This window comes from Oryzias melastigma, linkage group LG20, assembly GCF_002922805.2.
Source record: "Oryzias melastigma strain HK-1 linkage group LG20, ASM292280v2, whole genome shotgun sequence".
In the NCBI taxonomy this organism is placed as follows: Eukaryota; Metazoa; Chordata; class Actinopteri; order Beloniformes; family Adrianichthyidae; genus Oryzias; species Oryzias melastigma.
In genome coordinates, this window is record NC_050531.1 from 18,728,593 (window position 1) to 18,755,807 (window position 27,215).

The 27,215-nt window shown below is 39.0% G+C and overlaps 1 protein-coding gene across 1 annotated transcript; it reads left to right on the plus strand.

Annotated features, from left to right (window-relative positions):
* The first annotated feature begins 1,723 nt into the window (after positions 1 to 1,723).
* On the plus strand, positions 1,724 to 26,487 carry waca (WW domain containing adaptor with coiled-coil a). Its single transcript, XM_024279740.2, has 13 exons — positions 1,724 to 1,969; positions 2,162 to 2,192; positions 4,683 to 4,875; positions 10,454 to 10,545; positions 12,223 to 12,338; positions 12,443 to 12,558; positions 17,283 to 17,543; positions 20,166 to 20,288; positions 21,529 to 21,677; positions 21,933 to 22,057; positions 25,078 to 25,270; positions 25,347 to 25,474; positions 25,552 to 26,487. Exons 1-13 carry the CDS (start codon positions 1,929 to 1,931, stop codon positions 25,619 to 25,621), a joined length of 1,638 nt encoding a protein of 545 aa, XP_024135508.1. The 5' UTR covers positions 1,724 to 1,928; the 3' UTR covers positions 25,622 to 26,487.
* The last annotated feature ends 728 nt before the right edge of the window (positions 26,488 to 27,215 follow it).

Genomic DNA, 27,215 nt, shown 5'->3' on the forward strand with positions numbered 1-27,215 from the left:
TTTAGCCTGAGTCTGAGACGAAGCTGATCTGAGATCAGAAGAGTTTTCTCTGAAAGACCCGCCCACACGGCTTGTTCATTGGTCAGCCGTTTCTAGGCGTGGTCTTGAATGTGACGATGGGAATTGAATGGCTGAAATAACTGTCAATCACGGGATTTGTTTTTATGTGTTGCAGTGCTCCCAAGTGAATGAATTTTCACCACTCCAATGAACCTAAATGAACAATCCTATAAACATTCTGTTTATTTTAATACAGATTTTAAATTCACATTTAAATATTACATTCGGAAAAATCTGAGCATTTTGTCATGAATTCAACATATTGCAACTCTGTCAACCAACTTCGGCATAAAGAACTGCGGAATGAAGTTTTTTTTTCAATTCATTTTTATACGCATGTACACCGGCACGCGCGCAATAGTCACGTGATAGCACATTCGCATCCACATATGAACAGTAATCTCCCCCAATCTTTCAATTTGAATTGCAGGCTATTTAAAAAAAAATATACAAAATACGAATGAAAAAAGGGTTGGGAAATTATTTTAGATTGTTACTTACATTTCTTTGGTTTCATTTATGAACATCACACCAGTTTATATTTGTTCTTGTTTTGTGTAGATTAAATGTTATCTTGCTTTCTCACAAAAATAAAATCTATACATTATCCTAATTGCATTTAAAAAAACATGTTTAAAAGTAGTTAGAAAATAAATTGTTAGAATTGTCGATTTGCTTTGGTATCAAAATAACAAAGAAGTTGAAGAACATCGCCCCCTTCCGGTTAAATGTAGAACTAAAATAAAATGGAACCCAGGTGCTCTGGGGCAACAGGAGGTTACTTTATAATTAATATATAATGTATTTGAAAAAACGAATTAGTAAAAAATGAACACAATATAATAGAATAGAACAGAGTAGAATAGAATAGTAATGCATTGATCCCACAAAGGGGAAATTGCCTCGTCATCCTATGTCTATTAAAAACAACAAATATATTTCCACAACAACAATAATACTGATATTAACTTACTAAACAACATTTCCAATCATTTTACTCGCAAACAGACGACACCCTTCAGTTCTGCGACTGTAATGACAGTTTACGGCCACTAGATGTCTCTGTTACATAAGTTAATCGTTGCTGGTTTCTATGATTATGCATCTCTTGTCAAAAGCGTTTACGCCTAAATTCCTCAAACAACTTTACATTTTTTAATGCGTTCAGCTTAGATATGGGATATTTCAAGTTTCCATGTCTCACATAAAAGCGTAACCCCACTTGACTGTTTTTGCTGTGTGTGGAATTTGAGTTGCACGGAGGTTGCCATGTTTGTTATTGCAGACTTTAGTCAACTCAGTTTTTTAAGTATCTGAGCAGTTTGTAAAATTATATCAGTCGCTCTGATTATTATTTGTTTTTTTAATCAATACTTGCCCATGCGTATTTTTGTATGTGCATTTCATTCAGGTTTATAACAATGTTGTGTTGTGCATTGTGTTTGTCAGTTTTATAAATAACGCTTGATTTATTATTATTATATTACTGTTGTTATTATTATTATTTTAAATATATTTTCATATCATTTTATCGGTACAGAATGTTTTTACTTCATAGTTTCTATATATATATATTCGTTTTTTTGCTTTAAGCCTACTTGCTATCTAAAGAGGCGTGAAAACGACCGTGGATGTCTTTTATCTGGCAACCCGAAGCGCAGTTCAGCAGCAGCGGCTGCACGGCTGTTTGTGTGAGTGGGAGATGGACTGAAGGAGGGCGCTCTTCAGACCAGCGCTGTCGCTAGCTTTGCTCTACCCACCAGCTAGATAGGAATAACAGACAAATTCAGGTCGTTGAAATCAACAACAAAATACAGTGCCATTACCAGTCTTTCACATCCCACTCCAAACACACTAACACGGCATTGATGGTAATGTATGCAAGGAAACAACCGAGACCCGGCGATGGGTAAACACCTTTTTAAACATTACTTATTCTGATTTTTGCCTCGTAGCTTCGCTTTGACAAGCCGCCATTTTTATGGAAACAAAAATAAGTGTCTGGAAACTCGCCCTTTCGACTAGTGCAGCCCCTCGAGGCATGTCTAAGCTTGGACATTAGAAGTTACTAACTGCCGCATGTTTTCTCCTTTATTTGCAGGTGCGACCGAAGAGATTCTCAGCCCTATCAGGTACGGTTAGCAAGCTTGCTAGCTCCAAATAAGATTAAAATGGACACTCTAGCCCGGGCTGTAGTAGAGCTCAACAGGCCCAAACAGTGCGGTAAAGAACGAGAAAAGTAGTACAAGCTTCGCCCAATACTTCAGTTTAAGATAAATAAACATTTCCAATGTAGTTATTGGTAGAGATAGATAACATAAACGAGTTTTATTCGTCGAATTTGACGGTTTTGTAAACGACACTAAGCTAGTTTTACTGCATCTCCAAGCTAACACTAGCTTGATAGCGTTCTTGCTAGCAATTCCGATTTAGGCCTGACCGCGATCTGTCATTTTAAGGTTAAAGCTAGCTATTCTTTCTTTATTTATATTTCTGGAAAGTAATTGACAAATAAATGCTATCATAAGTTGTAAGTAGTGACAGGGGGTAGCTGGCAAAGACCTTCTAACTTCTTGTCCTTTGATTTCCTGTTTACATAGGGATCAGCTATTTAACTGCGACCAATACGTAACAATTTACATGTTAGCTAAGCTTCTGAAGTAATACTATCAATAGATTTTGATTCTTTGTGTGTTTTGTAAAGCTGCAAATAAAATAAATCTCTTTGGAGTTGTGAGTTTTGATATGTATTCATAGTTTCATTAATAGAGGTTAGTTACAATCGTTTTTTAATAGGACCAAATTGTTCTTTTATTTTGAAGGAACCAATGACTGCTATAAATTAATGTATTTGTGAATACACTATCTGCCTTATCAAGGTGATGGTGTCCATCAGTCTTTTCCTAAAATTAGATGAAATGATCAGTTTAAAATATTAGCACACCATTGCTTTTATTATAAAATACTGCACAGCTCCAAGATTTTTTTGTTTTTGCAATATGATCAGGGTTTGTCAGGTTTTCTATCAAAAAAAAGGAAAGAACACTTGTTTCTGTAAAGTCAAATATAATCATTAAAGTCCTCCTATGACATTTTTTTATTACAAAACAAATATTCCCAGTAGTGTTTTAATTATAATTATGAAGTTTTTACGCAAAATCCCACAACTTAAATGTCTTAAAAAGCCATTTTTCACGTTGATCTGATTCCTCTGTTTCCAAAATCTGAGCTGAGCAGTTCCACTCCTGATCTCTCCCCTGTCTGATTATGATAGCACTGTATCTCGCTAGCGTAAATCTTCACCGCTGCTACATAAAAATGTCAAGCAATATCTGTAATGTCCAGCCGTATCGTTTTGATCCGGGTGTCAGCTCGGATGAGGAAGTGAAGATCTTCGTGGACTGAATTTACTCCAAAATCCTGATTCTTTCTCCTTCCAAAGACTCTTTTAGCTAATTCTCCAATGTTTATTGGCGTTGCTGGGATTCAATCCATTGGTTTCTTAGAGCAGAGTTCTTGATAAAATAATGAAAGCTAACATCAAAATGCTCTTTCATTGATTTACAATCCTTTTCAACTGCGGTCAAATGAGCCACATCATGGTCACATCAAGAAGCTCCGTGGAGTCTTGTGGAGATTTTCCAGTGTTCGCAGCCGTGCTACCATAAGTATTGGATGAAACACACAAAAAATCCAGTGACTGCTGATTTGACCACGGAGGTCCCATTTTCTGTTCTCTGGCACCTGAGCTAGGCATTCTAGCCGGGCCAGATGAGGGGTTTAGCGCATGTGCAGCATAGCTTTTGTGGCGTAAAGAAGACTCATTGATTCAAACAGAACCTGTCTGCGACAGTTTGATGGCAATTTAAAAGGAGAAATACTCGGAAATGCAAAATACAAAATTATTTCTTATTACATTTGTTTTCTTTCATAAGAAAAATGCCACACAGACATGTTACAAACGCAGGAAACATGATTTTCACCAGAGGGGGACTTTAAAGACCCACTCAAATGATAATTGTTTTGGTGTTTTTAACATGTTTTTGTAGCATTCTTCTCATGATAGATATGTAAAAAGAGATACAAAGAATTGAATATTTCTTTGTTGAAATCGAGGTGAATCAGAAGCAGATGAAAAAAAGGCTGTTTGATAAAGCTTGTAGTTGTGATGCACAAACAGAAATGTATCGACCATAAGTCTCCTTGCTCCACTCCCTTCTAATGCATCCACTTTCAGACAAATGGATCCATTAACGTCTTCATTTTCCTCGTCCGAACTGACATCTGGTTCAAAATCGGACAACTCGATGGCTCCAGTGTTGCTTGTGATTTTTGTTGCACCGCTAACGTTAAGTTGGTGTTGTAAGGGGCTGTAAGCTAGTAGGAGAGACTGTAAACATAGGGATGTTCCTTTTGTCCCACTAGTCTTGCCCACAACTTAGAGGTACATTTCTGAACTTCTGCTCTGTACAAACTTTCTCCCAAAAAATGATGCAGGATTTTGGGTTTTGCCTAAAGACATCGCGATCAAAAAACCACTGGGAACGCTTTTACAACAGATCCAAATATGATTGGAGTTGTACTGCAAGCTTTGCTAAGGCTTTTTTATTTGTTATCTATAGGCTCTTAAATATTCATCCAAGAGCCATCCGGGAGGCGACCATCGACATGAAAAGATGCGAGACTCCACAGATGTTACTCCTCCCTGCAAAATGCTCCGGAGGTCCGACAGTCCTGAAAACAAACACATCGACAGCACAGGGCACAGCAGACCTAAAGCTGTCCACACACACCGGGCCAGAGACAAGGATGGAGGTGAGCAGATGTACAGAGAGAAGTGCTTAATCATTTTTAATCTTGGTAATTGAGGAAGGCTGTTTTCACAGCGTTTGACCAGGACACCAACGTAAACAATTGATCATAATTCAACATTTGTTCTAGTTTTAGATTGCTTCATGCAGATCACTTTATTTTTAAAAGCACTTACTCAACTATTACTTGCACATAGACATGTGTTATATTCAATTTGTGCAGTAAGTTTGAGTTGTCTGAAAAAATGAAGATGAGCTTATGCTGAAACTAGGCTGTTTTTCTAGATTGATAATGGCTTGTTTTTGTTTGGAAATGTTGGACCAGTTTGTACAGGTTGAGGTCAATTGACAGACTCCTTCATTTATAAAGATTTTTTTCTTCACCAGATTTGAAACATTATTGGGCCTATACCATTAAAAATATACTTTTTGAGCTTTTAAGTGTATTATAATGTTTATTTCTCACTATAGACGACCTCAAAGTATCACCTTTAAAAACCTGCGCTCTGAGAAACAGCCCCTCTAGTACCCATGAAAACTAGCGGGTTCTCACAAGATGACATAGATGATTGAGAGGTACCCCTTTCAGGAAGAGTCTCCTCTGTCAGGTCCGCCCCCACGCTAACACAAACGAAGCTAGCGGATCAAACCAGCGGTGATCTGCTAGCTTTACGAGCTCTTATACTGTCATGCTGATGCCGGCTGTCTGTGATATTTCATGTTGTGATCCAGTGTTTGTGCGTTGGCATACGCCATAAAACATTCCGGTGAAGAATCTGCGGTGTAGAGATCCGTAAAGAGCAAATCATTTCCTGATGGAAAAAGCGAGCAACAAATTTGAAGAACTGGTTTGAACATGGATTACGGTACAGTCCGGTCCGGTTAGAGATTTGGAGCGTTTCCATTGTAAAGTTGACCCAATAAACAGTTCAACCCTTACCTCTTGAGGGCCCCCAAACTGGGAAAGGGTAAGCAATATCACATATCCAATTTGGGCAAAATAAAATCCGCTTTCTGGTTGAGTAATTCTCACATCAGCATTGATGCTTTTACATTTGCGTCTAGTGAATCTTTTCAGGTGAGATTTCCTCAGTGCGACTCACGATCAGAAGTTTATCCATGCAGCTGATGTGCTGTTACTCTTTGTCACCTTTATTTAACTAGACACTCTTGATTCTGAATTAAAGACAGAAATTGCTTTAAAGTTGATTTAAACTTTACATTTCCTTTATTTTTTTTAGAATCGTATATCAATTTTTTGATCATATTAAAATATTTCTAATAGAATTGATTATGTAGCAGTATTGGATATTGTTACTGTGCAAAGTGAGAAAGGGCTGTCAGTTGTCTTGTTGACATCAGAGACTTTAGACCTTTGTGTGGAATGTGTTGTTGGTTTGTTTTGAAATTTAACCCGTGTGATATTTTAGTCTTAAATAAAACTGGAAGGAGACCATGACTTGGGTGACTGCGCACTCATTGTTACTTTATCTCAGAGGTGGGAGAAGGTTTCGGCTCAGGGGCCTCGTTGGCTTTTAGAAGTTCATAGACGAGCCGGTTCAGCACAAGATGCACTCACATCATAACATAAATAGCAAAGCAATATGGTATGAATATATTTACTTACAGAGAGGTTGATCGCTCATTTCTGCCTGATGTCAGCAGTTGGTTTGTTGTGGCAACTCTTACAACAGGTGCCCTTCACTTAACAGTGATCTGAGTGTGCTTCATTAGTGTTCATCTCACTAAAACACACAAATGAGACCAGCGTCGTCTTTGCCATTTTCTGGATGCTTAGAAATTTGACTGAGCTGGAAGAAGAAAGAATAATCTATTTTAAGAGAATTGAACTTTCTCCTTTAAGACAATGGAAATCCGCCAGCTCTTATTTTTTGTACACTTTCTGAATCTCATGAGAAGGTCACCAAGTGAAGTGACTCAACCAACAAGACAATTTTTTTGTGTTTGTTTACATGTTGCCAGTCCTCTTTCAATGTAGCTAGTGTGGTTAAAAATGAGTACACTATTTGCCTGGGATTTGCTTTGAAAATAACACTAATTTTCATTTTGAATGGGCTGACATTTTCATGCATTGAATGTACAAACTGGTCTTTGGCGTGAAGCCCGACTCTCAGCTCATTCATGAATGTCTGGATCTCAGCAGCATAGGCTAAATCTCAAAGCTGTGTCGCTCAGGTCAGGAAAACCATCTGCTTTTTTAAGGATCTCCAAAAAACAGGAGTAACTCCTGTTTGAGCTCGCTGACCTACTTTCCCCAAACGTAATCAGCAGACATTAGAGCAATGAAGTGAGTTCCTGTGATTAGGATCAGTTTCTTTAACCCTTTAACACTAGAGCTGATCCAACAGGTGTGTATGCTCGCGGTACACATGTGGAGCACGTGATTAAAGTGTTGTTTATCAAAGAAAAGTGCAGGAAATTTGAATAAAAGAAGGGAAGAGTGAATATGGATAACAGCACTGTAAAAAAACAATGGTCATATAATATTAACAGGCTGAACATTAATATTGTGTCTAAATAATATTAAATTATCTGACATAAAATGAATTAAAATGCAACATTATGAATTTGTATTACCATATTCATTGCTCTTTGAAGTGAGAAGGCCATTTGATAAACTCTGCTTTTTGGTCCTTAACTGAAGCTTTCTTTATTAGTTACCTTAAAATGTATGTTATTATTGTAAAGACACGTTAGTATTTATTGATAACTTTATTTTAATGTTGGTGTTAAATCAACATATTGTTTTTTAATAAGTCCTAAACGAAGGTTTTAAAGAAAATAAAAAAGTTTTAAAATGTTCCAGTGTTGTAGCCTGCAGTCAGTTTATGTTTTTCCAACATGAGTGAAGTATTTTTCCTGCCAGATTTTCTTTACCAAGCTAGTTTCTTTTACTTTGTTTAGTTATAGCTTCTGGTTTCACTGTTTAGCATTCCTGCCTTCACGCTGTAATGAATTTAAAGAGGATTCACACACATTTTAATTTTCTAATACTGTAAATGTACCCAGTAAGTCATTCAAACGCATCTTTTTTTTTAAGCTTAAATTTTGTTTCATTTTAAATAAGTCTTTACAAGAACATTGTTTTGTTGGTTATACAATGATCCCAACTACATTAGAGCAATCCTAAATACCACATTTTTCTGATCCTTTTAGTCTTGAATGCTGTGACCTAAACAAAGTCTCTTAAGCCCTTTTACATATATTCTCTGGACCACCTCTATATCACCACTCTCCCAATGCACCGCTCTGTTTAAAACAAGCTGTCACGGTTCACTGTTAACATTCTGTACAACCTCTCCCTCATGTCTGTACCGCCTTGAAGGATGGTCACAGAGAGGAAACGAGGGAAAGGTGTGATAAATGAGCCTTTCTGTGTAATCACTGTTTGACCAAAGAATTACATTTCATAGGACGTTTGATTGCGAAGAGCTGATTATTATTTTTGCAATAAAGTTTTGTGTTGGTGGTATTAAGTAGTCCAGTGGTTCAAATACACATTTTAGTCTTTATTTTTATGAAGTCGATCAGCTACTTTTTTAATCAGGTACATTTAAAAGAAATGATTGAAAAAGCTTTAAGAAAAGAAAAAATACACTATTAATAGCAAATATTTAGTAAGAAACTTATGTTCTTTTGTGTCAACCCCAAAAACTGTTGGGATAAGTTGTGGCTTGAAAAACATTAGCATCCTCTGCTAATGGCTATTGTTTAAAACAAATTTATAAAAATGTTGCTGTTTCTACAACATCAATTTTATCAGAAAGTCACCTCATAGAAAGTCTTTAATAAGCTATAAATGCTAATTCTGCATCAATGCTGCGTCACTTAAGACTTTCAGTTGATCGAATATGGTGGAATTATAGTAAACATATAGTAGCATTGCTGTAAATGATATTATGGATGTCATAGATCAGCGTTTCTCCAAATGTGTTCCTGAAATCTATGCTCTATGTTCCCAGCAGAGCTGATGATCTAAATCATGATTGATTTAGATGATCTCTCATGTGTTGAAGTGTCTTTGAGCGAGATGCTGAACCCGACATTGCTCCTGGTGGTTGTATGGTGTCACCAGTGTTCTTCAGGGTAGCCACAGACAGTGTATGAATGAGTGAATGGGACTGTGGCTCCATGGGGCTTTTGGCCTTCTGAGAATGTAGTGAAATGTTGTATTCACCATTTATATAAAACATTAAGATTAAAATTGCATTTCTGAGTATTTCTTTATTTAAATTGTGATTCAGATTCAGTTAAAAAAATGTCATTTGAAAATGCTTATGTACGAATTCCTGCTTCGCTCCATTCTGATCCATCCACTTGTAGACGACTAGATCCATGTACCTCTTTGTTTTCCTCATCTGAACTGGAATCTGTCACAAAACCGTACAGCTGCATAGTTCTAATATTACTGACATTTTTGTTGCACTATAATGTTAGATTGATAGTTCTAATATTACTGACATTTGTGTTGCACTGTAATGTTAGATTGGGGTTGTGAGGAGCTTTTAGCTAACAGGAGGGAGTGTAAACAAAGTGATGATGGGAAATAAGGGAAGGCTTACTCTGCATCAACAGCCCACAGCTTGGAGTTAATTTTCTAATGAACTACTGCTGATCTGCAGAAACTATGACCTAGAAAGCAATACAAGTTTTTTGGTTTTGCCTAAAAACTATAATCGTACTCAAAAGAAAACTGGGAATGCTTTTCAAATATGGTAGATCAAAATATGATTGAAGTGGGACTTTACGCTTGCCGGGTCGGGACCCTTTAAGATCAATATTGAGAAATATTTGAGGACAATAACAGTTCAAGTAAAAATGGAAAAACTAAGTTGAAAATCCACTGATTTCAAATGTTTTCTTGTTGACTGAAATATTCATTTTTGTTGTACATTTATTTAAACAATGAAGGAGAAAAACGGAGGTTTGAAAAAAGTTTGACTTGAACACAGTTTTAAATGGATCCTTGTTTAAATAAATGCAATAATTAATTTGATCAGACGCATAAATCTCGCAAGTATATTTTGTGCAGGGTGATGAAAACATTTCCCTACTGTAATAATTGAGGTTAAGTCCGTTTGATTCATCTCAAGGCTCTACAGAAAAGGTAAAAAGCATCAAATCATGAGTTAAGTCTTGGCCCCTCAAAATTTATTTTAACGCCTGTTTTAAACTCAGAGCAATAATACATTAACCATTGTTGATGTGTTAGATGTGAAATTGTGGCCATACTTGATTGATCTTTATCTTAAATGGTTTATTCCATCAAGCAATGGTTTTCATCAGAAAGTGGTTCACAGCTAACAGCAATCTACAGCTGGAGTTGTTTGATTTATGTTCCTAATGCTGGGGAGTTAAAATTATCAGCAAAAAGAAATTCATGTTTTTTTTTTGTTTTTTTAAATCAAATAGTTCTATGTGGTTGGCGATTTGGATAGTTATTTGTTTCTTTAAGGCTTTTATGACCGTAAGCAACCTCAGGCAGGAGAGGATCTTCTCGGCATTTTATTGGTTCTGACTCATTTTTTCATCCTCTGTCTCTTTTGTGTGTTCTCTTTTAGGTACCAGTTATTCACCACAAGAAAACTCTCACAACCATACTTCCCTTCATAGTTCCAACTCGCTTTCAACCCCAAACAAGACCTCAGACGCAGTAAGTGCTCCCTTCTGCTGTAGACGTTGTGGAACAATGACTTGCCAAACATTGCTTTCTTGGTACAGTGGCTACTGCACTAAGCTTTGAATATTTTGTTGCTGGGTCTAATCTTTGGTTTAAAAAAGAAATTGGTACTAATTCATTTCTGTGAGTTTGTTATTAAGCTGCATTCACATCGAACGTTATTCACACAGAGGAGGGATCCGGTTACAATGTTAAGTCAATGTACAGGTGCAAACTGAGCTCATACAGCGTGATTTGAGCGTCTAGTCTGGCACGTCAGAGTATCAGCACCACATATTTGGGCATTGTGGTGCGTCAAGAATTCAAATATCTAAAATTTGGCAAAGAAGACACGTCAGATCAACCAATCAGGGACTCGGCTTTGGTGTGTGAAGTGTTGATGATGCGATCAGGGAATCTGATCGTTCTCCTCCTGAACTTAATGTTTTTGTTTCCATTGAGACATTAATAATTCCTATTTTTTCCCTCCTCGATCTAATAAGGGAAAAACTGGGTCACTGAGAGATAGACGTACCGCTGAAAGCGCCTTCATTCAGATGAAGCTCCTGCAGTAGATGGTGAAGCTCACCGTACTGGGAAAGACTCTGAATGATGTCATGAACCCAGACATGGAGACATGATTACCAATGCTTTTGTAGAACATTTCAAAATGATCAAACCTGATCTCTTGACATCATCCGCATCTTCAATATATTGTACATTAGATATAAAGTGCTCCCATGTAGCTATGAAGCTAAAAACTTTAGATGATAGTAGGGCTGCCACAATTAAGTCAACTAATCAACGACTAATCAACTGTTAAAAAAGTTGACAACTAATTTAATAGTTGAATAGTCGTTATATGGAGTAAGAGTAGTAAAGTGGAAAGTTATAATGGCATTATTCTAGCTTTTTGGACTATTTTGGCATTTATGGTTTTTAGGCTTTTTTTGGAGTTTAGCTAATATTTCAGCTACATGCTTGTTGTTTTGGCTAATTAAGTATTTTTTTTTAATAGTTTTTTAGGCTAATTTGGCATTTAACCAATCTTTTAGCTGGCTTTCCGCTTCAGTGTTTGTAGCTATCAATTTCTGCATCTTCAGCCATCATCACATTAGCATCTTCAGTGACCAAATTCAACTTACAGCATTCACACTAGCATCATTGTAGGTAATGCTTTGTATCTAGTTTTTAGTTAGTTTAAAGCTAATGATGGCTAAGATGTGTGCGTCTCATCCAGTTTGCACATGACCTGATTAGTCGACTAATCGAAAAAAATAATCTGATTATTCAACTATTGAAATAATAGTTTGTGGCAGCACTAGATGGTAGGTCTGGATTTTCAAGTTTATAAACTAATTTTTGCAGCAGCACATTTGTTGTGTGAATTGTGCTCGGTGTGAACGCAGCATCGCACGAACAGTGACGTAAAAATGCTTCATTTTTAAAATGATAAATGTAAAGTTAATGCACAGAAAACAATCGAGTCTGAAAAGAGGCTTTTCGCTAACCAGAATCATCTCATAGGAGAGCATATCCTCCCCCTTCTGCTTTCATCCCACCCTCCTTTGGTACATTTTAGATCAGATTGCAGACTGTTGCATCAGACCAACACACACCTTCTATCTGTCAGGAAGCCATTTGTTCCTAAGTTTGTGTTCTTCTACTCAGCCTTACGAGCCTGCTGACGACTGGTCAGAGCACATCAGTTCCTCTGGAAAGAAATATTATTACAACTGTAGGACAGAAGTTTCCCAGTGGGAGAAGCCCAAGGAATGGCTTGAGAGGTAGTTTTATTTTTTCTAATGAAACTGTATTTGGCTCTGCACTCTTAAGTACAACTGTTGTTAAGCATAGATCACTTAACAGTTTTGTTGTATTTGCTGCTCAGAGAACAAAGGCAAAAAGAGGCAACAAAGACTGCTGTTGTCAACAGTTTCCCAAAGGACAGGGACTACAGAAGGGAGGCTATGCAAGCAACAGCAGCCCCTGGCTTTACTGGTCCTAGTAAGTGTTGCACAGATCTTTTCTGACTCATCTCTCTAAATCCCATGTGCTTTGTTTTATTGGTCAGACTGTTAAATCATATCCTAGTATTATGCTTTAACCTACCAGCTAGCATGGCTAATGCAAAGCTGATAAATCATTGTATTGGATATATCAAATGGTTTGATCAGGCTACAAGACTTCACTGTAAAGAAAGAACAGTCATTCTGCTCATCAATGAATGCCAACATGTTATTTAGCTGATTTTTATTTGTGATGCTTCCCTATCTGCTGCTAGTTTTTAAAATTTGTCTTATGATTTCAAAATGTTAAAAACTATGCATATTTCTTGATCTTTTGTCTTCGGTAACAGTTATAGTTTAGAGGGATAAAAACATAGTACATAAAAGGAACTTTATTTGGTAGTTTTGTTTTTCTTTGTTTTTACAGTGTTTACTGACAGAAAATCTGATTGGAAAACCTGTTTACCTTTTTTATGGAACCGCGGCTTTGTAAGGCATGAACAGTTTTGGGATGAGTAGTAGGGCTGAATATGTGGTTGGTCCTCATGCTGGGTGGAAATATCATTTGGATAGTCATGGTAAATATGCTATATAAAGTTCTGTCATTTACAATATGGTGGAACACTCAAAATGCACATTACACAGCAATAAAAACAAAACATCAGTGAAGATTTTGTCAGACGACACCAGAACAGACCAAACCAGAGTATTCCTAAAGAAGATGGCCAGCCAATTCAAACTTCAAACTCTGTATCTAAAAATAGGCCAACTTCTGTCGCATTTGACAAACCATAAATGTGATTTGGATAGAAGACCAATATAGACCAAACTTAATTTGTTACCTGCTCAAGAATCACGACTGGTATCACCAGCAACAGGAAGTAACACAACCGTCTTCAAACGACCGCAACTCTTTAACTTGTTTAACAATTAGCATAATTCTAATGATTAATTAAGGTGAGAAAAACTGCTTTTGTATGGTAAAATGGAGCTTTTCTCTCCACTTCAGAATCAGTTGATGTTCATTGTGTGAACATTTTACTAAAGTGTTGCAGATCAGTACAAAGCTGCTTTTCTCAGTTTCAAAGCCAGTGGAATTTTGTTGTGTAAACATTTGAAAAGTTGCGGAAATTCAAAGACTCAACACTGGAAGTAAAACTCAGTTGTAAAAGGATTAACAAGCAAAAGCTAGAAAAGCAATACTAAAAGATGACATAATGCTCATAAAACAATCTGCATCCATTCACTGTCACAAAGTGGGTTACTGCCACATGTTAAATTATCTCAATTGCAAATGTTAACATGAGTAACAAACGTCTAGCTTGAATGACAGATATAAATAAAATAAATTTTAAGTTCTGTCTTTTGTGAAGTATACTAATTCAATCTGAATTTATTTCTACATTGCAATTTTTCTAAACTTTTCACTGAGAAACAAACGTACTGTATCGTCACGTCAGTCATTATTGGGATATAAACTGATCTTCATCAGGAAGTGAGATTTTGGTTATCCTGATTGTTACTGTCAAAAAGTTTCCTCTAAATCTCTTCCATCAACCCTAGACCGCTTAGCTTGCTGTCTGTATCGACTTGTTGGCACCTCTGGTGCTCACAGGTCTATAAATCAATCACCTGATTGACAGCACCTGTAACTATGGGCTCATAGTGAATCTCTTGATGATTCTGTCAGTTCCACAAAACAAGAAATGAAAAATGTCAGCACAAATTCCTTCTCTGGAATTCTTCTTGGAATGTGTTGATGCGTGTTACACTGAGTATGTAGTGTATCATTATACTGTGCTTGTAGGTTTCAGTCTGTTCACTCTAGAATGAAGGAAAGTGTAAACATATCTAAAACCTAAAAAAAAATATCTTAACCAGCAGATAGAATTTGTACAGTTGTGGACTTTGTAGTGACTTTTAAAACAGGGACTAAGTCACATTGGGGATTCTTGCACCCATGATATTCTTATTATCTGCCCATTAAATCTATTTTAACTTGACCTATTGATTTTTTGTAATTTGTAGATTATTGGCAGGAACTTAACAATCTGTTTTAATGTAATACTGGTGTATTCAGATTCATGATTGATTGTTTGGTGCATCGGTCCATCTTTACTTCAGAAAAGTTTTAATGGATTAAAATGCAGAACTTTATTCAAAGTATTGGTGATATTCAGTATATCTTAAGATGGAGAAGGCTGCTGTGTCCTACAAGGTTTAAAGCGACAGATAAGTACATTACTGCCAGTTTGTGGCCATTGGAATGAAATTACTGCTGTACTTCACAGACAACATCTGTGCACATTTTCTTATCCTTTTGTTGATTTAAAAAAACAATTTAATCACGTCATCTTTTGTGACCCTTATGTTTAATGAAGTGCTTTTATTGGAATTTAAACAGGTTTAACTGATTAGTTTCCCATATAGAGGAGCAAACACAAATGTTGGGCTTAAACTTATCAGTGGTGAATGTTTCAGATTGAGACCTTGTGATCAGACCAATAAACCTTCCAGATACAGGGTTTAGATTGAGTCTCAACAGAACAAGGAAAATATATGCTTGTAGCTCCTCTTTTCCAAGAGGAGTTAAAAGGAGCTTATTACATTTGCTGAGTCATCATAGCACTGCTCCTCGCCCTCTGGTACCTCTACTTCTTATTTATTAGGTATTAGTAAGTCATTTATTTAGCTTGTGTCTGATATTCCCAACAGGAGAACGAAGCACTTCTAAAAAAACATATATGGGTTCTGCTATCACTTTTGTCTTTTGATTTTACTCCCTTTATCCTTTGTAATGTTCTGAAAATCTGAATTTCAATGCATCTTATAAGTGGTTGATTTCTCCCACTGACAGTTGGTCTCATATGTTTACATACACTAGAAGAAATTGTGAATTCTAAGCTATTTTTCAAAGAGTATGACGGATAACAAAAAACCTTTCCACTCATGGTTAGTGGTTGGGTGACAACAGAAACATCCCAAAGACCCTGTTCAAAAGTTGACACACCCCAGTTCTTAATACCTTCTGTTGCCTTCTTTTGCATCAATAACAGCTTGAATCTCTTGTGGTTGGTGTGGATGAGCTTTATTTTCTCTAATAGTAATGCAGCTCATTCTTCTTGTCAGAAAACCTTAAGTTCCTTAAAATTCTTAGGCTGACTTGCGTGAACTGCCTATTTCAGATCTCCCCAGAGTGGTTGAATGATTTTGAGGTCAGGAGACTGAGACAACCACTCCAGAACCTTTACTTTATTCCTTTGTAACCAATGACAAGTGGGTTTGGCATTGTGTTTTGGATCGTTATGTTCAAATGTCCATGTGTGTCCCATGTGCACCCTCGGAGCTGAAGAATGCAAGTTTTCCTCCAGTATCCTCTGAAAACATGCTGCATTCATCTTGGCATCAGTTTTGACCAAGTTGCCTTTGTAGCTCACACATCCCCAAACCATCAGCATTCCACCTCCTGGTTTCACAGTAGGAATAGTGTTATTTTCATCATAGGTCTTGTTGAATCCTCTTCAAATGTAGCGTTTATGGTTGTGGCCAATAAGTTAAATCTTGTCTCATTACTTCCACTGACTTTAGTCCAAAGGTTTTGAGGCTTGTCTCTATGCCGTGTGGTGTATTGTAAGCAAATTATTTTGTGGCACTTGCACACAAAAGGCGTTCTGTTGGTGACTCGACCATGCAGACTATTATTTTTCTTCAGGTGCCTCCTTATTGTACATCTTGAAACATCCACACTACAGTTTTTCAGTCTTGAAACACAGCGGAAGTTATTTGGGTTTTTTTCTTTGCATCTCTAACAATTTATTTGTCATTTGTGGGAGAAATGTTTGTTGGTCTACCTGACTGTGGTTTTGGTTTCAACTTTTGTACATTTCAGTTACCTTTTCCCATAGATCTTTTGACAGCTCTTAAACTTTCCCGATGATTTAACATCTATAAATATCAGTGCAGCACTGGAAGGATGCAGAGGTCTGCTGGGAGCCCGGACACTCAGGAAGGCAAATGAGTCACAGGTGAAGGTGGTTACCTTTAGCTGCCATTCAAACCCCTTTACATGAGCTGGTGTGCATGTTTTCAGAACAAAGGCATCAGGGTCTTGAACAGGCTCATTTGGGAAGTTTCTGTAGTCATAATTTAAAAAGGGTAAAAAAAATATGTAATAGTTTATCTAGATTATCTTTTAAGATTATCTTTTAAGTGAAATGAATTCAGATAAATTCTGGATCCGCCTCTTTATCTTCTGCTGGGTTAATGCCATGGCCCCCACTCATTTTAAACCACCATCATTGTCTTGTGTAGTTTTTTTTCTAGTAATTTGTCTTGGTATGAATTGTGTTTGATTCCTTCATGTCAGTACCTCTTGTTAGCAAACTTCTCAAAAATTCCCTTCCTAATGCATTGATGTTGAGGACGATCAAGGATTGTCAATAAAGTTTTTAGACGGCTTTTTGTTTTCAATATTTCAGTTAAACCGTGCAAAAGGTGAGGTGGTTTTATGGCTGTTTCCTCTGTTATGATGTTGGTAATTCTTCTGTGGTTTATTTGTTGTTGTTGTTTATTTTGTCATTTAAAGTTATGTTTGTCTGTGAAATATCTCACTGTAGAAAGCTGAACTTCAACCTGCAGACCTAGAGTTCTTTAACTGGAATGTGAGCAAATGTAGTTGTGAGTCTCTCAGAAAATAACTTCATTTTTCTGAAATTTTAACAGAATCGTCCCAGGCGGAGAAACCTTCAGCAGTTCATGCCACTCAGTCATCATCATCATCATCATCATCAGGCTCTGGTAGCTTGAACCCATCATCTGGGCCGCATGGATCATCAGCTTCCACAGTGCCCGTCTCCCCGGTTCTTCAGTCTTCAGCTCCTCCGTTACTACAGGACCCCACTCTGTTTCGCCAGCTCCTCCCCGCACTTCAGACAGCACTGCAACTGAACAACGCCAGCGTGGACATGGCCAAAATCAACGAAGGTACAACCACTTTTAGCTTCTGGGTTGAAGAGTCTGATTTGACAGTTTATGGCCAAATCCCACCCCAAATAAGGGGCTTTTTTGGGGTAGGTGTTGTCCTTTTCTTTTGGCAACATTTTTGTGTACTTGCTTGGTGTGTCTGCTATCAAACTGGATAGGAGATGGATGACAGGAAGTCTTTCTGATTGACCAAAAGCACTCCTGAGGCGCTTTTAGAGCGTTGGGTGTTGGGCAGCAACACATCCAGAGGTCAAATGTCTGAACTTTGGCGAAGTAGTGTCAAGTCAACCAAAATCATAAATTCCCATATCGAACCACAATTCTGAACATTTCTTCTAAACACGTCTGAGTGGTTTCTTTATCCATCTTTTTGCTTGGATGAATAAAAATGAAGATACATATTTAAACACCGCCCTGCAACAGACTGAACTGTCCACGGTGTACCCCGCCTTCCCCCATCAGTCGCAAAGACGGGCTCTGGAGGTCCAGAAAGGGATACGGCGGGTTAAGAAAATGGGTGGATGGATTTAGTAACTTTAATTAAGAACATTTTCAGAAATTAAAAGAACATAAACGTAACTCTTGCTTTGTAACTTTTTACAACAAATCCTGGAAATGTTGACTGTATCTCCACATTGATGATGTTGAGCGAGTAGCTTGGGTTTATATGTTTTGGAGATCTCTACAGAGACGCTGGCAAACACCAGATCTTTCAGTCTCTCTTCCATACAGTGCAGCGGACTTGCGCCTGGATTTTGGCTGTTTTAAATATTACTTCTTTGTGTCTGTGGCCCAGTTTGAGCATTAATACAAAAAATACACATAAAAATGGGGGATCTTTTTATGATTGTCTTAATGGAAATAAGAAAAACATAGGCCCATGTAGCTGGAGCGTGCGGCCGCCGCGCTGCGACCAGCCAACCCCCAGCGGGACAGCATAGGGAGTCTGCTGGCCGGGGCGAAAGACTGGACCCTGGGTGGCAGCGCTTGCTACTCTGTCTACCGGGTAGCTAGCTAGCCTCGCGGGAGTGATCATTTCAGCTCCAGCGGCTTTGTGACGGGCTAGCGACCTGTTCAGAGTGTATCCTGCCTTTGTCAAACAGTAACCGGGACAGTCTATGTCCATCCCGTGGCCGAAGCGGGTTAAGAAAATGAATGTAAGTTCAGGACCAATATCCCCACATTGAGACACTACATTGAATCTCTGTTTCTAGCCTTTGATCTCGTCACTGTAAACGTCACGTACCCAAAGCTGAGAATTTTACATTGACCATCCGTGTCCACGTGAATGCACCATGACATTTTATTTTGAAGGTTTATTTACTTATGGTCACAGTATCGCATTCAGTTTCTTTAGTTTCTGAGCTTAAAATCCAGCATTATTCTCTTTATTTAGAGTGATAATTACTCTTCTGGAAGCAGATTTTTTCTGCACTCCATCAGATTTATAAAGATCCTGGATGTTGCCACTATTTGTACTTGTATTTTCAGGAACAGGTCATGAAAATCCGAGTTTTCCTTATGTTACAGCCCTATCATTGATCGAGACACAGCAGTGTGCTAACGGACGTTTTTGTGGAGCTTTTCAAAATAAAAATCATAAGCTCTTGACATCATCTTTTATGATTTAGCAGTGAGGTTAAAAACTTTTAATGGTAGCTCCTCCCACATGCAGCAGGAGCATCAGGTTTATGATCACATTCTTAGAGAGCCATCAAGCAGTGATGTCGGTTGCATCAAAACAGGGATCCAAATTTGACACACAAATGGTGTTTAGTGTGAATGCAGCATTATAGTCTGAACAGACTGTGCAGCCTTGACCCTCGTTTATACCTTCAGTTGTATCTGATTTTTAATTTAGATTTTTCTTTAAACTGAATCTAAAATGTAACTTAAAGCCACAGCTTTCATTTACTGTGATTTTCAAATTCCTCTCAGATTTTTTGTGATTTAGTGAGGTTGATTTACAGCTTATAGTATTTTAAATATTTTCATCTGTTCACATCAGAAGCAGCAGATTTTCTTCATGCTTCTTGTGCTCCTTGTCCTCTCTGCGGCTCATTGAGCAGATCGCTTCGGTTGAGCAGTCAGAAGCACATTTACTCGGCGCACCTCCTTTATTATGGTCGTTAGCATAATGCCTCCACAGTTCTGCGTCTCCTTGAAGCAGCCAGGAGCTTCAGGAGTGCCTGTCATCCAGTAATTAGGGCTCTGCACACAGATCTGTAGTTTCACATTTCAGTAATTGTGAGTGGGTCGTCTGATCTCCTTGTTCAGATGTTAATATACCTGTGCTGGCTGCACACCTATTGGTTTTGTGTGCCAAAGCCCTGCTGTGACGGAATTATTGTAATACTTTATTACACGAATTTAAGATCTGAGTAATATTTGAAACACTCGTGCAGTTGGATTGTTTTAGTAAGTCTGCTCCGCCTGGCTCCAAATGTTTTGAGGTTTCCGTGGCGGCAGAAGCAGATTTAAATGACCATGAAAACGACACCTTTCCAAATATTGACAGTGTTCAGGTGTTTGCTGAATCCAATCTGTCGTTTGTGTGTGTGTAGTAGCCAGACTTTTTGATCTGCATGCCTGACACCATGTGTCCTTTTTGTTTTTGTGTAGTTCTCACAGCTGCTGTCACACAAGCTTCATTACAGTCGATGCTCCACAAGATCTTCACAGCTGGACCGTCAGCGTTCAATATCACTACGATCCTTTCTCAAGCTGCTCAGCTCTCTAACCAAGGTGAGTCCACGCTTTGATCTGTGGGATAGTTTTAAGATGCTTTGTGTAATTTGTTTATGTGAATGAGGCGGTCCAGGTTAATATGTTAACACATACCGGGAAGACAACCACAGAAATAAACACAATCCAACAACAATACCAAATGTCCTGTTAACTGAAGGTCCGTGTGGCTAAAACACTAACCCTAAAACAACAGTTTTACTGACTGCTCTTTATTCTTTATCTTTAAATGTAAGAAAAATGTCTTTCTCTGATCGACACTTCAAGATTATGCAGCTTTTGACAGAGCAAAGATGCATCTTCTGAACCTGACTTTACAATCTCCCTGACTACAGATGTAATGCTAGTGACACATTTCCTTTCTATGATGAATTCTTTGTGTGGGTGTGGCCAAACCTTTTATTATTCTCTAAATAAGAGCTTTTCTTTCAGGATTCCCAAAGTTTAGAATTGTATATTAAAAAAAAAAGGTGTATGTGAAAGATCTGGTTTTTCTACAATGTAGTATTAAGGCCATTTAACAGACATTTTTATTGCAAATTTAAATCTAATAAATTTACAAGAAAAAAGACATAACTGTTAAATTAAGAGAATAAAGTCGTATATATTTGACTTAAAAAGTCATAGGCTAAATTTAGCATAAATTTACAGGAAAGAAAGTCAAATTAACCAGTAAAGAATCAAAGTTGTATGTTAATCGGAGCTGTGCTTGAAGATGAAAGACGTGGAGCATCTTGTGAAGCTTTATTTCCAGATTGGTGTCAAAAACAAAGAAACTCTGAACCTTTTGGCGACTCAAAATCAAATTATTATCAGTGAGGCGGACTTTCCGGGGTTCAGTGTCGGTAATGCAGTTTCACATGTAAAATAAAGAGATCAGAGAGACACGTTCACATGATCACCACTTTAGTTTACCCTTTCAATTCACATACTGAGAAGCCCATTTATCACCTTTCATCATGTCTCTGTCATGCGGACAAAGAACACCAAAGCAGAATGGAAATGGTGTTGTGTACGCCCCCTTCTCCAGATGAAACGTCCTGTTTCAACACAAAAGCTCAAGAACATTGAAAATTCCAAAAACTAGGCCTCTTCAGACTGAAATGCCTCAAAGAGTTGAAGGAGAGATTGTGTTTCGTAAAGGAAATACAGCAGAACTCTTTTTGGACGTATTGTGTTTACATTGTTAAAAGAATATACTGATTTAACAAAGTGGTTTTTTTTTTCCTACGCCCAACAGCCCAGCAGTCAAATCAGTCACCAATGTCTTTAACATCAGACGCCTCATCACCGAGATCCTACGTCTCCCCGAGAATCAGCACGCCGCAGACCAACGCCGGCCCCCACAAACCCCTCCTCAGCACCCAGTCTGTCATCTCACAGTCGAAGGTGAGACGTGGACTCTCAACCTGACTGCACTCTTGTCTGACAACCAGTAAAAAGTCGGGTTATCTACTTTACAACCAAGTCAGACAAGCGAGGATATGACGCAGCCTCATTCCAGTGTCGTAATTGTTGACACTTTTTTTCTTCTTTTTGGAATCTTGGCGGTGAATCTTTCGTGGCCTACAGAATTCTCGTTTGATCTGAATGAGTCAACAGAAAAAGTGGAGTTTTTGTGCTGATGCTGAGCTTGCATTTCAGGCGAACACGCCAGCAGTGAAGCAGACGTCTCATTCCCAGCCCACATCCCAGCACCCCCTCCCCAGCGACAAGCCACACAGTCACGATGCCACCACGGCCTCCCCAAGAACCCTACAACGCCAAGGGTGAGTCCAGACCAGAAACACTGACCAAAAATGTGCATCCGTTTTTTGATCTATTTGGGCGTAGTTTACTCATGAAGCACCCGTTTGCTACATTTTGACCACCTCTTTATTATTTTAAATGTGTAAACTATATTTTAATGTTTAGGATGTCTAAAGCTTTACCTGTAATCATCTGCACCTGTTGCTGGAAACCCCAGCTGCTCCTCAATCAGATGTTTTATTTGTAGTTGTTTGGCTCCATCTGCTGGTCATTAGTGGAACTGATTCATTCACAGAAGTCATTTACTGCTCTTCTATTTTTGCTTTCTCATGAATGAATGACATTAGATTTATTGTAAATAAAAGAAAAAAGGGTTGCAATAGTGTTGTTTAAATAAGATACACACAGGAAGAATTTTTCATAAAAGATAATATTCTACTTATTTTGTCAGGACTTATTCAAATCAAAAGGTAATCAAAGGTAAAGTTTATCTTCATCCTCTGGTTTAAACTTTTTTTGTTCACTAGATTTCATGTTGGAACCATTAACCCATAACTGTCCAAATGTGAGCTAAAAAAAAATCAGACATCAGCCTCGTCTGACTTTAAAGGCATGACAGATAAAACTGGTGTTTTCTAAATCATAAACATAAATCCTCCATTTGAGCAGCTTTTTCAGCTTCTTCGTAACATTAGACAGTTGGTTATTATTATTATTATGGTGTGTGGGAAGAAATGTTGCAATAAATCCACACTTGGAGTAAAAACTCCTGATTTGTCTGTTAAAAGCAGCTTTTTTATTTTGAGGTCAAAAGCTCTTCTTCTGTTTCCTCTCTGACTCGTTTTTTGTAAAAGAAACTTTACAAATATGTTTGTTTTTGTGCTTACTCTGCTCGCTGGGGGTTTAGTTTAGTGGTCGGTGGTTGCAGCCGCTATAAGAAATGAGCTGATGGATTTGATTACAGAGCGAATTGAGATGTCAAGAATGAGTCGAATGGGATGGAGAGAATCCAGATTTTTTTTCAAAATAAAACTTCTTTAGAATCAGATTAGAAATACAAAAGAAAATAAAGTACGTTATGTTGTTTTTCTCTGTGTATCCTCTGTTTGTTCTATTGCAGGGGTCGGCAACCCAAAATGTTGAAAGAGCCACTTTGGACCAAAAAAATAAAAAACAAATATGTCTGGAGCCACATAAATTGAAATGCCTTATATAAGTCTTACAATGAAGGCGACACATGGAGAATGTGTCTATAAAGCAGCCCACTATCAATGTGACGTCATAGATTACAACGACATCATGAACGTCCGTGATTAAATGTTTATTTCTCCTGCTGCGTGTCCTCGTGTCATGTAAGCCTCGAACTTTATTTCATGACAAGTTAGAGAGGAATTGCAGCAACAAACTAGCTGATAAAAGCTGAATAGTCTCATAATGAACATACAAGCTTTTATTTTGACATCCCTCAATGACACAAGGAGAGGGGGTCATCATCAGTCTCTCCCTCATTCTCACTCCAGGTGCAGGAAGAATTCAAACATAACAGGACAAAATCATAAATGCCAACAAATGTTCAACAGTCAGACAACAGAACAAATTGAAGAAAACCCAAACTTAAATCCAATTTCAGTCAGACAGGCAAAAGAACGGGTAACCCACAATTCCTTGCGCTGCCAGACCGACAAGCCCAGCGCGCCTGAGACCATCACTACAATATGAATGAATTACAGTTTGTGTCATTGCTTTGATGAAATTAAAGAAATGCAATAAAGAAATACGATTTTTGATGTCATTTTTATTTAGAGGATTTGAAAAAAATCACAAAAATGTAACGTGTATGTAACGTGCACCTTTAAGGTGCTTCCACACTGGCCGCGTCGGCGCCCAATCAAGTGCACACTTTCAATGAATAGTTGGTATAAACGCGCGCACACCTAAATTCCTGGGCTCCAAGTCTGGAGGGAGGATGAACGCGCTTGGTACCCAGGTTTATAAGTCAGACATTTAAAAGGACAGAGTTGTGAAAACAGAAGTCTTCAGAAAGATTTGGGGGATTTTCAACACTTTTACTTTTTGCTCCGAGGTTCTTCCTGTTGTAGGTGGCAGATGAGCGCTAATGAACAGTAGAAGAAGAATAGAAGAAGAATCTCCTCCCCGCCACTGCGTGCGTGACCGCGCTGCTCCGGTGTGGATATCACCTACTGAGCGTGCGTTCAGAAGCCGGCGTAGACCGCGTTCTTGAACGCACCGCACGCAGCCGGTGGGCAGGTGCTCACACATCGGCCGCGTGCCAATGTGTATATTGCCGATATTGTATTTTTACTGTTCATTAGCGCTCCTCTGCATCTACAACAGGGAGAACCTCAGAGCAAAAAGTAAAAGCGGTTGAAAATCCCCCAAATCTTTCTGTTTTCACAACTCTGTCCTTTTAAATGTCCATCTTGGTGTCATATTAACCTGACCGGACACAAACCGTAATGATTCATTTCTCCTTCGTGATCACGTTTGGCACTTCTGTGCTTTGAAGCAGACTCCGCCCACAAGCAGCTCCCAAATCCGGCTCCTTGATTGGTTACAGCTCCGCGCTGCTGCGACTGTGCGTGGAAATCTTGAACCGGATTGAAGATTCAGCGCGCTCAATGCATGCCGACTTAAAAACCCGCGTAGCAACGTGCGCTCCAGACGCATGGGCCAGGAATTCTGTGCGCATGTTTGCATTGACTTTTCATTGAGGGTGTGCGCTTGATTGCGCGCTGACTCAGCCGGCGTGGAAGCACCTACACTCATCTCTTAACAACTGGAAAAAGTAAAGGATGTTTGTGTCATGTTTGTCCTCCTACAGAAACCGTATTAAAACAAAAAATATATTTCCCTCCAACATTTTTTAGAATTTTCAAACATTTTTGAAAAAGTGCCAGTGAGCCACTAGGCAGCGCTTAAAGAGCCACATGCGGCTCCAGAGCCGCAGGTTGCCGACCCCCGTTCTATTGAAACCGTTTGTCTGACTGCCTGTTTTTTGGTTCTTCTTTTCTTCATGCAGCAGTCAGAGGAGTCCCTCTCCAGGTTCCAATCACGTCGCCACGAGCAGCAACGCCACCAACTCCGCCTCCGCTCCCCCGGCCTCTTCCACATCCCGGCCCTCCTGCTCCTTCACCCCCTCCCTCGCGGCCCACTTCAACGAGAGCCTCATCAAGCATGTGCAGGGCTGGCCCGCAGAACACGTGGAGAAGCAGGTCAGTGGCCGCTATGCGCCTCCCCTCCCTCCTGCTTAGCTCCGCCCTGTCTAAGTTTGCCTCCGTCTCCCTAAAGGCGTCCAGACTCCGCGAGGAGGCTCACACTATGGGCAGCATATGCATGTCGGAGAACTGCACTGAGCTCAAAAACCTGCGCTCTCTGGTCCGGGTCTGTGAAATTCAGGCGACACTGCGCGAGCAGAGGTAAGCCGGCCGCACGTCTCCTGACGCTACGTCTGAAACCTCCCACATCTCACTGCTGCTCTCTGTTCTCCCCACAGGATACTGTTTTTGAGACAGCAAATCAAAGAACTTGAAAAGTTGAAGAATCAGAATTCCTTCATGGTGTGAGAACTTTGGGTCTGGGAGGTGTCGGGGGGGCGGGGCTCTCATTGCACATATTTGGAAGCCGGCGAGAAAGCAGTTCCCCCCGAGCCCAGTCTTAACACACAGGAGCTGCAGTCCTGCTGACACACCTGAGGGGTGCGACAAGGAGTGGGCGGGGTCAGGGAGGGGCTGATTTACAAGACTGTGTTTTTGTAAAAAAAAAAAAAAAAAAAACCACAGTGGACTAACATGTAGATTTCTTGTAGATGTTATCTATGTTGTAAATATGTTTTGTAGATTGAATCCATGGAAAGCCATGCCTATCGAAGCTTTTGACATCCAGACTAATCAGCCGAGGCGCTCGCCTCTCCTTCACGCATCTGCAGACTCCACCTTCCGTTATCACGTCACGGATCATTGAAGCGCCGTGACCGGAGCAGCTGTCCACGCCGCAGTCACCAGTTTGACCTTTGCAGACTCTGGATGAGAGATCTGTCGTAAAAGCTCCCAGCGCTTCAGTGATCTGTCAGCAGTTTCTGGCGCCCCACTTTGAGGAGGACGGGCGGAGAAAAGCCAGTGCCTGGTGGTGCAATGGATTCAAAAAGAGGAGCGTGCTGCTTTGGACCATTCCTTCACCCTCGGCAGACCTCTTTGGAGTTTAATTCCTTTCTTCCCGTTTTGTTCCGACCTCTCCATTCCTTTGTACAGTCGCTGACACAGCAGGTGGGTTTGAGTGGGAAGACCAGCCTTCGTGTGTGGGTTGCAGTAATAAGCCATGCATCAGAAATGGGTGGAGGTGGGGCGCCTCTCCGGTCAAAAGCAGGGCATCCAGGGGTCAAAGCTCAAATGTGAAATGTATGTAATGTAATAAACATGTTAAACTAAAGTGAGCGCTGGGTGTTTTGTTGGAGTGTCGGCTTTGGTTTCATATGCTAGTGCCTTGTTGAAAGTCTTAAGCCTCGTCACCCGCAGGTCCATGTTAGCTGTCGGACCAAAAACCTGAGATCTGATGGAAATCCTTTAGCTCCTCCCCCCCATTTATCATTATGAACAGGGCGCTCCGGTTCTGGCCCACCACCACTGTTTTCTCAATGGAACTGAACAGAATCACAACATTCAGTTAAGCTGACCATGTCAATGCTTTGTATATTGTTTCCTGAAATATATTGACAAAAAATAAAGGATGCCTCTCCAAGGCAGTGTTGTGTTGTTTGATGCTCCATTGAGCTTCAGCTCATCTTGTTCTGTTTTTGTTTGTGAGAAAAGTGTCAGGCTAAATTAGTTGTTTTAATAAGGTGTGTATTTACTGTTTTTCAGTGTAATTATAAAACAGGAATGTTTACCAAGTGGTACAGTGAAATGAAGCCACATTTTCAAAATAAAAGTGGCCAAGAAAAAAGTACAGCAGTCCACTTAGATGCGAATAGTCACTTCCTTAAATATTTTTAGACAGTTTCAAGTTTTTTTTATTTTTATTTTCCTGCAGGGATCAGACAGTTATGAGCAAAAGCAAAGAGGAGACACTTCAGAAAATAATGCAAATTTCTTTATTGTAAGACATGTTGAAATTGTCTTACTTTAGCTCTGTTTTTAGTGATTTTGTGAAAAGAAATGTAAG

What these genes read in the sequence shown, in the direction of transcription:
- waca (XM_024279740.2), top strand. Translation starts at nt 1,929, where the DNA reads ATGGTAATGTATGCAAGGAAACAACCGAGACCCGGCGATGG. An exon ending in GAGATTCTCAGCCCTATCAG is followed by an intron (nt 2,193 to 4,682) that starts GTACGGTTAGCA and finishes TGTTATCTATAG; the next exon opens with GCTCTTAAATATTCATCCAA. An exon ending in CATGGCCAAAATCAACGAAG is followed by an intron (nt 17,544 to 20,165) that starts GTACAACCACTT and finishes GTTTTTGTGTAG; the next exon opens with TTCTCACAGCTGCTGTCACA.